This window comes from Pleurodeles waltl, chromosome 6 (genome assembly GCF_031143425.1).
Source record: "Pleurodeles waltl isolate 20211129_DDA chromosome 6, aPleWal1.hap1.20221129, whole genome shotgun sequence".
Lineage (NCBI taxonomy): Eukaryota > Metazoa > Chordata > Amphibia > Caudata > Salamandridae > Pleurodeles > Pleurodeles waltl.
In genome coordinates this window covers 1,584,309,317-1,584,322,306 of record NC_090445.1, presented here as the reverse complement: position 1 = coordinate 1,584,322,306, position 12,990 = coordinate 1,584,309,317, and the positions used below count along the sequence as shown (strand labels likewise).

Here is a 12,990-nt window from a genome sequence, read left to right as displayed (position 1 = left end):
TGAGTGTGTTCAATCATGTGGAAAAGAGAAAAGAAAACCAAGATAACGGTCCTTACAGTTGCCCAGACAGGCGGAATTACTGCTTGACCGTGATCAGACGATCAATGAGTAGAAAAATAGGGTGATCTTGCTAAGATGAAGATAGTAGAAGCATCCCATCTTTACTAATCTGGATAGCAAATTAGAAGTAAAAAAAAAAAAAACACAAAAAAAAAACAAAAAAAAAAAAATAAAAAGCTTCCTAAAGTTCTAAATTACTAGCTTCAGTCACTGGGGTGGGAGGAGGGAAAAAGGTCAGATGGTCGCCAAACTTATGGCCAAATCCATGGCTTCATGCCTACAATTAGGACCTCTGTCTTATCAAATGAGCCAATGGTGAGACAAACGTTAAACTGAACAGGACTAAGAGAAGAGCCCTGTAGGACTCGCATAGGAAACCTAATTGAAAGTACAGTGAAAAGGAGAAAAATTAATTGCTTGAGCACCGTCCTCGAGAGAGGAGGCAAACCAAGCCAGGGCACGGCTTGTGATGGCTACCTGATGGAGTTGAGATAGTAAGATGGCATGTGCTCCTGTATCGAAGGCCATCAAGAGATCCAGCAGGACCAAAGTGTCAGTGCCTCCACTGTCCATCAAAAGTCTGAGATCATTCAGGAAGGAGGCAAGAGTGGAATATGTGCTGTGAAACGGTCAAAAGCCAGATTGAATGAATCCAAGTATATTACTAAAGAAAAGAGGAAAGTGGAAAGTAGACCTCTTTCTCCAAACATTTGATATACAGTGGGAGGAAAAATAAGGAAAAAGTTGTTCATGACTGCAGGATCTGCTAAATGCTTTTTTAAAAACAAAATTACTTTAGCTTGGTTCTACTTGTGAGGGATGGAGGAGTTTTTGATGGAGAGACTACAGAACCTTTTTACTGTAGGATGAAGGGACAGGTTGACGGTGAGGAGACAGCATGCTTGATAGTCCTGGCAAGCAAAAGGAGGAAAACAAGAAACTGATGCAGACCAGGAGGTAAGAAGGGAGAGCTGGATTGTATGAATATGAACTGTTTTGTGGAGGAAATGAGTTTCATATGGTGGTAACTTTGCCAAAGAAAAAAGAAAAGAGCTTGAAACGGGTAGACTAATGCAGCGAGTTGGGTAGGATAGGGATTGCTCTCTTCTGAATATCTCCTCAAAGGAGCTGGAAGAGTCTGAAACACGCAGGTAAAGTGGTGGGCATAAACCATTCTAATCTGCTTTCCAAAGCTTTGCAAGATTGATCAATGGGCCCTCTGTTTTGATGGGAAATAGTCACCTTTTGTGGCTGATAGGCAGCAATTTTGGGGCAGAGAGTTTATGTTAAAGGTATTTCAAGTATAGTGAAAGTGCAGAAGGTTTTAGAGGGCCAGGGCCACAGATAGGAACCAGGTAAATGGCCTCATGATTGTTTCACTGGAATTGTTAGACGTAAAAGCTGTGGACCTGATTAAGAGCTGCGAACAGCACTGGTGACTTTGATTTAAAGCTCTGTTGCTATTTGCAGTCCCTGAAATTTGCCATAAAGGCACTTTCACCCCTACTTAGGTAAATGGCACATTTGCTGTTGCCTCCCCTTTGGAGCAAGATAACAAGAAGATAAATGGACAGTCATGAATTGCACTTAACATATTGCCAACTGTCAGGAAACACACCTAAACAGATATTACTAAATATATTAGGTGAAGAAATGACCACAGCATACCAAAATAATTGTGCCCCGTTGAGATTGATGATAGCAAAACACAATATTGTGCGCAAGAGGTGGGTCCAGATGCTCCTGTACTGGAGGATTTGAGCAAAGACATGGATTGGTGCATGGTGGCAGAGAAAACAATATATGAGGTCAAGGGTTGCCCACAGAAAAAGACGAAGATTTGGGCATGGGAACTGAAAGATGGTCATTTTAAAGACGTAAACTTATTTTTTTGGTCTACTTAAAGATGCCAGACAGGATATACTCCCAAATTAGAGGGTATGGAGAAGGAAGGGAAAGACATGAGAATGGATATGAGTACATATGAGTGGTTGGGTAGTGATTCTGCTCCAGGCGTGATCGGCTGTGCAGTCATATAATGCAGCATACCTTTGTATTATTACAAATGCCACTAAAAACAAGTATAAAAAAAAATATCATCAACTGTCGAGCTCCACCTATCTCTTAATCCATCTCAATAGTTTTATGAGCCAGTCTCCACAATTTAACTGAACACTGTTAGCCTGAAGGACAAAGTGCAGTTGGATCAAAAGGTGTGGGGACTAAAAACTGATAGGTGGCCTTTAATATGTCTGATTAAAACAGGTAAACACAAAATGATTCTTTGCAAAACCTCAGAAAAATTTAACTGCTTTCAAGAACAGCTCATATTGATGGATCTTCTGGCTGAAACCATATTAACAGTACCTGCTTACTGAAATCTATAGCTGACTTTTCAGTTTCAAACATGATGGACCAGTTCTGCCGTTGATCATCATAGAAAGTGCTGTAGTTGCTGGCTTGAACCTGGTGAAGAAAAGCATTCACAAGTTAAACACATGGAGCCATTTTTAATACTATTGGTGCAGCAAATGGGCAGAAGGAAAAATGATTTGCTTGTAGTGCTATTTCTTCAAGAGTGTTGTTTCTGGGTTATCTTTCTTTTAAAATGTCAAAAAATCTACCTCCCTTTGATATATTTTTTAAAATGTTGCTTTCAAATTGGAAATCTGTTTTTTTTTTAAATTGTGTTGCACATAAATATTCAATTAGATACACCAGGTATGTTAAAAAACGGAAAATGACTCCTATCAGTTTTTTCTCCATTAATTAACTTTCAAATTTGACAACAAGTTTACAGTTATTATGTACCTGAAGAAATATTCAACCATTTATGAATTGAGGGAGAATTTCATGATGGCGAAAGTACATTTTGTGGATTTTGCAAATTTAAAAACAATTGAATATTTGCATGCATTTGATCTATGTCACATCAAGGCTGCCATTGCTGGGATCGTGGGTTTGAATAAAGTTATGTTCTCATAATTTGGAGACTATTCCTACAAATGTGGATCAACCAAGAAACACAGGAGTCCTAGCAGACGCAAAGCCAGACTAGCAGCCCAATCAAGAGATGACTCCTTGTTTTTTTTTTTTTTTTTTTTTTTTAAAACAGTTGTGGGCAAAGGCTTTTTTAGCCTTTGTGGAAATCAAGATTTCTCCAACAGTCTGGGGCCTCGCTCTGAAATGCCATAATGGCCCACGCAGAGTCTGTCAAATGTCGGGCAAGCAGCCAGTGTACAAGTGTAAAAACTTGAAAGAGGCAGAACATGCAAAGGGGAGAACATATAAATATGTTTATGTGACAGGTTCACTGTAAAGGAATATGATGGACATAAAACAGAAAATGGAACTTACTCAAGCACAATAAGATCCTAGGGCTTGGTCTCTGATCTCACATAGCCAAGGGGATTATAAGGCACTGCTCTGTGCTACAGCCAAAAATATCTGGTGTACGAGTTACGATCTGCATGTATGTTGTGCGAGTCCTAGATGTCAATCTTCTAAATTCAAAATTTCAGTTGTTTTTTTGGTTTTAACTTCCAACTGTAACTCCACGTTAAAAGAAGTTCTTTGATTAAACTTCTTACGTTTTTTCTAATGGGTTATAACCAAAACTGTCACTTTACTTCAAACTTAGTTTTTTAGGGAGTATATTTGCCACTTTTTAACCGGATTACAACATCTTCAAAGCCTATGGTTTCAGCCAAATCCGCACAGAGGAATAGCCTCATCTCTATGGATAAAGTTGTGAACAATAATAGCATCCAATCATTGTCCATGAGCTCCTCCCCCACCCCCGCAACGTGTAAACAGAAGGAAATTAGGTCAAACACACAGGACATCAACATTGCAGCCAGTAAATTGCAGAACACCCACCAGCATTCATAATTTTGAGGCATGAACTGTTTACAACCTTAAGTTAGGCAGGCCAAAAAATAATTTGCACTACACACAAACCCTTACAGCACAGTTGCCCAAAGAAAATAGCAAGCAAACTAAACATGTCTAGCCATTGCTAGAAACCACAACAGACAAGGCATCATGACCACATAGCAACAAGCAAAAAAATGGGAATATGTTTCATTAAAAGCAGCAAGAACATGACAACATCTAAACTAATCTACGCTCGCAGCCAATTCATGTCTACTCCTCCCTGAGCTATCACCAAGAAACCCCATGTGCGAACTCCTAAGAAAACCACAAAAATGTTCCAAACCCATAAAGTCATTTATGCCACCTACTGGGTCACCTTCATTCCACACCTTGGTCCTGGCAAGTTATGCTATGTAATATTACACCTTATGGTAAAGCACATCACTGCCACCATGTGGCCTTACTTAGAAATCAAAACAAATTAATTCTGGTGTTTCATAAAATAAATATCTAATTATGTTTTATGCAACTGACCCAATGACAGTTCAGAGGAAAGATAATGTATTCCACATTTTGGGGGCCAGTTTAGACACTGATCAGCCACCTCTTGAACGCTTGTCATTTGAGGGAGAGGGAGCCTGAGGTCATTACAAATCACAAATGTGTACGTGGGGCAAAACACTGCAATTTGCTCCTCAAGAAAAGGAGAATTTCTACCATGAACAACTTGATAGCTGGACAGAGAATCTTAAAATCCATTGTCTGATGGACAGGCCGCCAATACAGCCTATGAAGAGCAAGAGATATGTTCATAGAGCACAAGGAGATGGGCAGTAGCAGTCTGCAAACGCTGCAAATGCTGTCGAAGACACTGATAGAAGCCACGTTATGCACCAAAAGCAGAGTTATACAGAGACAGGAATTGTTTCATTATTACAGCCCTGGGAGTCACAGTAACCTATGAATTTAAAGAGCACCCTGATCAGGGATTATGCTAAGATCTCTTACTGCTTTATCAAGAGGTGGTTGTATGTGATTTCATTTAAAAAACATGTTAATTGACTGCTATTACTGAGAAACATTTTCAGCTAAACTGTGTAATGTAAATTTACAGGATGAATGGCATTAATGAATTTATATGAACTGATCAATAGAATGCATTTTTTAAGGTGTTAATGCAGTAATTGTAAGTCTTACTTTCTGAAATATTTTATTGGAGGTATTTATTACAGTGCTTTACTTCAGGAGGCATTATTTTGGTTATATTATTAATTATTTTGGATGCTATCAATTTATTGACCCTCTCACCACCCCTAAACACTATCCCTCCCTGCCCCCTAAAAACTCATCACATCTAAACTACATCCATCCCTGACCCTAAAAGCCCATTCTACTTCTAAACTTGACCCATACCGAATTCCTAAAAAAAGTCGCTACTTCTAAACTTCACCCATCACTGACCCCTAGTAGCCCTTTCTGCCACTAAACTACATCCATTCTTGAACCTTAAAAAGCCCTTTCTACACATAAAACTGACCCATCAGTGAATATTTAAAAACCCTCTCCACCCTAAACTCTACCTCTTCCTGGATCCTAAAGGTTTATGCTCAAACTCCACTCATCCCGGATTCCTAAATCCTTCACCACCTCCGAACTCCCACATTCAGGAACCCTCAAACCCCATCAACATCCCTAAACTTTACCCATCATTGTGCCTTAAAAATCGCTCACCAGCCATAAACTCCACCCATTCGCGACTCCTAAAATCTCTCACTACCCCTAAACTCCACTCATTCTTGATTGTAAAATAGGTTCACCACCCCTTAACACTACCCATCATTAAACCTTTAACTCTCTCACAAGCCTTATACTTCTCCTTCAAGTGAACCCTAAAACAATCCTCAATATTCATACCCTCCACCCATTCCTGGACCTTAAAAACACCTCACCATCCACAAAACTCCATAGGCAGGGCTAGGTATATACACCAGCTCAGAGCCAGTTTACCCTCGCGAGTGACAGTGCAGTTTACAAATACGCATAACATAATAAACTCCACTCATTCTTGACCCCTAAAAACCCTCACAATCCCTAAGCTCCATTCACCCTGATCCCTAAAAACCCCTTCCTTAACTTCACCCATCCCTGACCCCTAACAAGCCATCACCCTTAAATCGCACCTCTTCATGAACCCCAAAAAACCCTCACTACCTCTAAACTCAACCTCAATTTAATGTAATTTTGGTTTTTTTCTGAAAATTCTTTCCTCTGAATTGTTTAATTTAATGTTTGATTTCTTTGTATGTCCCTAAAATTGCCTTTACTTAAAATTGGTTTTCCACGGTGTCCTCCAATGTGGTTTCTGAGTTTTCGTTTTTCTATTAATTCACATACATTACCAGGTGGCCAGTGTCCAAGGAAGTTGGAATATAACAGAGAGACCCAGAGTATAACAATTTATACACCAGACAGCTCCAGATATCACAGGATTGAACCTTAGTTGGCCAACTGCATACAAACAATAAGATTGAGCCTGGTTCAACAGCATTTTAGGAGAAGGCCTCGATATTTAAAGGGCAGCCAAGTAGAGTCCAGGAGCTACAAAACAACATTTTACAAATTACAACTCCACGTCATGAGCCACAGATTCAGGACTGGTGTAATTTAAATGTAGAAATTACAATTATGAATGCTGAATTTCTGCCAGTATAGTATGAAGGATGCACTTGCAAATTCAGTGGCAGACTATGGATGTGTCTAGGATAGAAAACCTGTAGAAGTTGATGAAACCGACTACTAGGTGTGTGTATGTGTGTGTGAATTTGCACAAGTGTTGCTGGTAGTTTCCCAGCTTGGGGATTAACAAACTTGCTCCTTTAAGATGAGAAAAGGGGTGTAGGAAAAGACACATTACAACATGGGAAAGTATTCCTGAAAGGATTAAAAAAAAAAAAAAAAGGTGAACATGCTATATCTTAGCAATGCATCATCTAGACATAATACATTTTCCACCATATGGAAATGCTGCTTTCAAACTTTTTGCTGTGCATTGGCTTACTCCTGGAAATCTAGGATTGTTGAAAATTTCCAGCTGTAGTCCAGGGATTTATATTTTTTCAGTTCCTAGTAAATCAGAAATGTACTCCAAAATTAGATTTAAGTCCTACAGAAGACATCTTGTTTTATGGTTTTTGTGAATTAGGCCCTGGGAGAGAAATGTCATCAGCAAATGTGGCCATCTTAAAGCCAAAACATCTAGTGATGAATAAAAGAAACAAGCACTTGCAGAGCTAATAGATCTCGCATTTGGGATCTACTGGTTTTGCCAATGCTTTTAGTGATGTTGTACAGCATCAGTAAAAAGCAAAATGCTTTTGCCAATGCTGGGTAGCACTGGCAAAAAAAAATGTGAAAGGTTACATGATATGATGTGCTATGGAGCCAATGGTGTCAGCATCATTCAGTACGCACAAGCTTGCATGATGACATGTATGTATGAATGCATGCATGCATGCGTCACTCACAACACAGGTTCGTGCATGTGCCAAATGTTATTTAAATGATACAAGATGGTGGACACTTCTTGGTGCGGTAAAAAAAAATAAAAAATCCTTTAGAAGGCATTTTAGGGAGTGGGGCAGCCCACAGCAAATTGAAGCTGAAGTGTTCAAACAGTGTAAATAAAATTACAAGTTTGTGAGTGTGCACAAAATGGGGAGTTTGGATTTGGGGAAAGAACATAGTAAAGCATTAGGGAGAGGGCAACACAGCACAAGCTGAGTATTTGGCAGCAGGGTGAAGCACACACAGGCGAGGGCTATAAAACACATGCACTCTCGAAGTACGTTAAGGAAAAAAGAAAATATAAGTTCCCTGAAAGTAAACAGTGAAAGGATACAAGTCAGAACAGTGCTTAATTTGTGCTTGTTGTTTGCGGTGCTGAGCACCTGCACTTACTTTTGAGAGCTGGCACCTATTCTTCTGCCTCAAGCATTTGCTGTGAGCAAGAGACACATATGGGAAAGACAGAGGAAGGGAAAAACGAAACAGTGTCACAAAGGGAGAAAGTAGAAAGCTGCTAGAGTGAGCTGAAGGGGCAGGGAGTAGTTTATATGGATTGAAGAGGTCCGAGATGGCTTCAGGATTACGTCGCCTCAGTATTCCGTGTTCACACATTTAATTGTACCAGCGGCGTGTCTAAGAAGTGGGCTTTGGGCACCGGCACGTTTTTATTTACAAATTAAGCACCGAGTCAGACAATCAAAAATGTTACTGTTAAAGAGGATATGCTCCAGAGAAAGGAAAAACAAGAAGTGAAAGGAAGGCAATGGCTAAGAAGCAGGCAAATGAGGGAGACAGTAAAGCTAATCAATAAAATCAATGAGGGGGCTCTCAGCGCACTTTAAGATCTTGGTACAGCCCACAACAGGCTTTTACTTATAGCTAAAAGGCTGTCTGGTGGGCGAGACATATACATGTTAGGTAACTCAATGACCTTTAATGTTTCATGTGTTCAGTGGGGCAGGAAACAGTTAGATGGGGGGGTATCAAGTCAGAGCAGGGAAGGATAGGGAAAATAAAGAGAGAAAATCATTGTAGGGGCTATTAAAGAGAGAGTGGGTTCACTACTCTAGGAGGGAATAAAAGAGAGGAAGCCAATACATGGTGTACAGGGAAAAGAAGGAGAGGGGGGGGGTGTGGGAGAGGAAGGGGAGAGGGTGTGTTCTATGGTGGAGACTGGAAGATGCTTAAGGGGTAATATGGAGGAGAAGGGACGAGAAATGGCAAGCCAGTATGAGTGAGAGCGAAAGGAGAGGGAAATGGTACAGCAAGTGAGAGAAAGGCCCAGAGAGAGAGTGAGAGAGACAGGAAGCAGGTGTAGGAGGCAGGAAACGGATAGAGGGGCAGAGTGAAGGAAGTACATAGAGAAAGAATAAGGGGGCTAAGCCATAGAGATGAAGCCAGTATTCGAAAGTAGGAATGTAAGACATGGGCGCTGTTTTAGATCACATATAAAGGAGAGATGAAGCAAGTAAAAGGTATAGCAAAAAAAACAAAAAAGGGAGAGGCAGAGGAAAGGCAGCAGGGATTAGGAGGCAGAGAGGGGAGGAGGGAACGAGAGAGAGGCCTGGACAAAGGGAGCGATAGAGGGTTCCAGAGCAGAGAGAGAAGTGAATTAGCATGGAGTGAACATAGGGCCCCTAGGGAATTAAATGTATGAGGGCTGCAGAAGAGACTGAAGGAGCTGCAAGCTGGCTAAGAAAAATTTACTGGGAGTTTCAACAGATGTTCGAATATTCACCCTCCAAGAGGCAACAACTTCCCCTGCAAAGCTACGGCCCCAGAGCACGGAGGGTTAAACAGAAGCTCCGCACTAACCTTCCATGCGCTAGGGGCACTGGGGTTAAGCAGGAGCCGGGTCAGGGTCGGAGATGAGCAGGAGGCTGCAGGGCCGATCTGCAAGGCGATCTCTAGCTGTTAGAAGTTACGGTCTAAATCAGGTCCACTTCAATGTGCATCTCTGCAAGAGATCAACACGTGTGTCGATTCCACCCTGAGATATTACGTTTTATTCGGTTTCAATATACCCGACGTGCCCTGATGGGGACGCAAAATAACAAACCGCTTTATAAGCCCCACACGCGGTTTGGTGCGTTCGGTCAACTTTCTGGTGGCCACACTTCCTTATGCCCACAGCATTTCGGGAGCCTCGTCAAAGGTGTCCCCGGTGTTTCAATCTGCCGCTCCGTGGCGCCCTCCTCACGCGCGTTCTGTTACTGAGTCGTGTGCTATGAGGTGTTCCTCAAAGGCGAGTGGGGATAGTCTGGTGCATAAAAGGAACCTCTGAGGAAAACATGGAGACCTCATCTCTTATCCCGACCTCCGCAGTGCAACATGAAATGTACCCTATCTAGGCAGAGCTCTTACACAGCTACAGAGACACAGCGACCACAGTAAGAAACTCTTGGTTTTATGCAGATTACAGCAATAGTTCTTAACCTGAAAAGTACTCAGGGGGTCCGAAACCACTTATAAAATCACATATTATTATCAGAATAAATGAAGAGCATTTAAATAAAGAAGCACAATTTAAAGTTTAATATTTCTAAATGTCCTGTAAATGTGAAGGAATTTGGAATTGGAGGGTAAAAAGTAAAGTAAGCGTCCTTAGCTTGATTTGAGGCAGCAGTCCATGTGCTTCAAAGAGAATATAGTTGATTTAGAAAAGCTCCATCCACCCATTACAATTATATTTTTTATACTTGTGAATTAAGTCCAATTGTTCATGATTTGTGTATTTGTTTGATGAATCCTGGTTTCTATATTTTGTGTGCATTGTTTTGCAGTGCAGACCATAGAAAATGGTTGGGCTGAATTTCCCCGCTTCTAGTAATGACTCAGTGGGGGTCCCAGATTCCAATAATGATTCAGTGTGGTTCCCCGGGTTCCAGTAATGATTAAGTGGAGGTCTACGGAAATCAAAATGTTAAGCACCACTGAATTACAGCCTTTTTAAAGAATATTGACGGTTTTATAATATATTATCCGAAGCTGTAGAAAGAATGCCTCCTTTCTTCAGAAACGCACCTTTCAGGTGGTTCAACAACCGTTTTTCTCAGAGTTTGTGTAACTGCCGCAGGGGGTACAGCACTACTTTGTTTAATGCTTATATGTGCCACCTTTAGATGTCATAAAGCATCACGGCTTTAACATCGTGTTGTACGCTGATGACACACAGCTTATTATCACTCTTTCCCAGGATGGTGGAGTCTCTGCAACTCAGTGGAGATCTTTTTCTGGTTGACCTCGCAGAGTGAATGTCTCAGAACTGCCTCAAGCTAAATGCTGGTAAAACAGAGGTCTTCTAGTAGGGAAACAACTATCGATCTGGTTCTCTGCATGGTGGCCAGAGATATTAGGGCCTGTACCGACGCCTAAGCCAAAAATGAAGAACCTTGGCGTTTGGTTCGATGACAATCTATCCTTTGACAGCCAGATCTCCTACCTGGAGGGAAAGTGTTTCAGAATTTGGAAAATTCTGAGTAAAATCCTAGGCTTATTTCCAGAGGAGACCAGGAAATCAGTAGTCCAGCACTAGTCACCTCCAGGCTGGACTACTGTAATGTGTTGTATCTTGGTGTCTTACAGGGTAGACTGCCAAACTTCAGAGAGTACAGAATGCGGCCACACAGCTGTTGTTTAATATCCCGAGACGTGCGTCTCAAGGGTCCGCTCTTGCCAACTTCCACTGACTCCCTGTGAGGAAGAGTGTTCCCTTCAAGGCTCTGTGTTTTTGTCACAAAATTCTAAATGGGAAGGGACCTCGATACTTAGATTCTTTGTCAAAATGGTACATACCAAACAAAAATCTCAGATCTGCTGGAGCTTAATTTATTGTTATTCCTAGGATAATAAAAGTTTGAATGGGCAGAAAGTCTTTTGGCTTTCTGGCCCTTAAATTATGGAATTCCTTTGCCTGTGGTTTGAGACAGGAGGGCTCCAAATCAGCCTTCTGTAGGAAACTTAAGATGTGGCAACCTTAGGAGCTAGCATGTCATATTTTAGGGGTGGGTTTGAATACTGTTCGCTTAGTGGGGGGGACACTTCGGTGTAACCATGCACTTTATAAATCCTTTATTATTAATGTAAGGAATTTTTTTTTGTCTTGTCCACCTTTTATAGCACAGTACGCGCGTTCACTCTTACGTGTTTTCCTTTTTGTGTTATCTTTTAAATGCCCTTTTACTATTTCTTGGCATGTGTAAAAGCAGCACACTAGGGAGAGCAACACATGGGCATGGAAACTCATGAGAGAGCTTGCATCAAGAGGGAGACAGCAACATGAAGCATAAGCAGCGCTATCGGAGGGAAAAGCACACAAGAGAGAAGCAATATGGGAGTTATGGGGGAGAAGCCAGGGCACAAGTCCTAAGGAAAAGAGTGGAGTGCAAATTATATGCAATTCATAAATGATGGTACAGGACATGACTTCCCAATAGGGGATTGCATGCTCTCACAATCCTCCTTACTTAAATAGTCAAGGGCCCAACCTATTACAGAAACAACAAGTTAACAATTTACAAATATGAAAAGAACATTTTTGGTTTTACTTTTTCATAAATCACGTACTTTTTTCACATATCGACGGTGCAACTAAGCTTGGAAATGGCTAAAAGTGACAATTGTTTTAAAAAATATATATAAAACTTGTAAATTGCTTATTTTTAACTGCTTTTCCCACCTAAATAAAATGTGCTGGGTTTATGTTTTTACCTTAAACTTGCTGTTAATCTGGGTTTCCTACTGGTGTTCTTTGGCTAGCTGCAATGCACACAAGTGCTTTACATTTACAGTTTGTTAAGCAACACCTCACAGCTTCGGGCAAAAGGGAACAGAAAGCCCTCTCTAAAATAGTGGAGGGTGGTTGGGAAGAAGAGGACTCCGTACACTCATGTCCATCCTCTACCTGTGTACTGGGAGCAGCACATTTGAGAGAGCCAACAACTCCTCGACACCACTCAGTCTGGTTTCAGACACAACCACAGCATGAAAACTGCCCTCACGCTGCCATGGATAACATATGCATGAATCTGGATGGAGGAGACACAACGGCCCTCATACTCCTGGACCTCTTCACAGCGTCTAACATGGTCTCCCACCTCATCCAATGCCTACACGACATCAGAATCCAAGGACATGCACTACAATGCATCTGCTCTTTCCTTAATGGAAGTACCCAGTCAGCCTGGCACCATACACCTCGGACACCCGTGACCTCATCTGTGGAGTTCTCCAAGGATTCTCCCTGAGCCCGACCCTCTTCAACACATACATGAACCCGCTAGCCAGCATCAGCTACTCTCACATAAATATCTTCTCCAACGCCAAAGACACGAATCTCATCTTATCCATCACAGACATGAAACCTAGTACCAGAATCTAGTTTAATACCTGCTTTCTGAAATATAGCCCACAGGATGAAGACCAACTGTCTGAAGCTGAACGTGATCTTTGAAAAAATCCCTTTAACATGGTACTCCACCTGGTGGCCAA

At 41.3% G+C, this 12,990-nt stretch overlaps 1 protein-coding gene across 2 annotated transcripts in view; it reads right to left on the bottom strand.

The window, feature by feature from the left end:
* FKBP15 (FKBP prolyl isomerase family member 15) overlaps positions 1-12,990 on the bottom strand; it is a 353,417-nt gene that overhangs the window by 242,444 nt on the left and 97,983 nt on the right. For both annotated transcript variants that reach the window (XM_069241370.1, XM_069241371.1), the window contains exon 6: positions 2,428-2,526. In XM_069241370.1, coding sequence (XP_069097471.1) covers positions 2,428-2,526 — 99 coding nt within the window. The remainder of the gene's footprint in view (positions 1-2,427; positions 2,527-12,990) is intronic.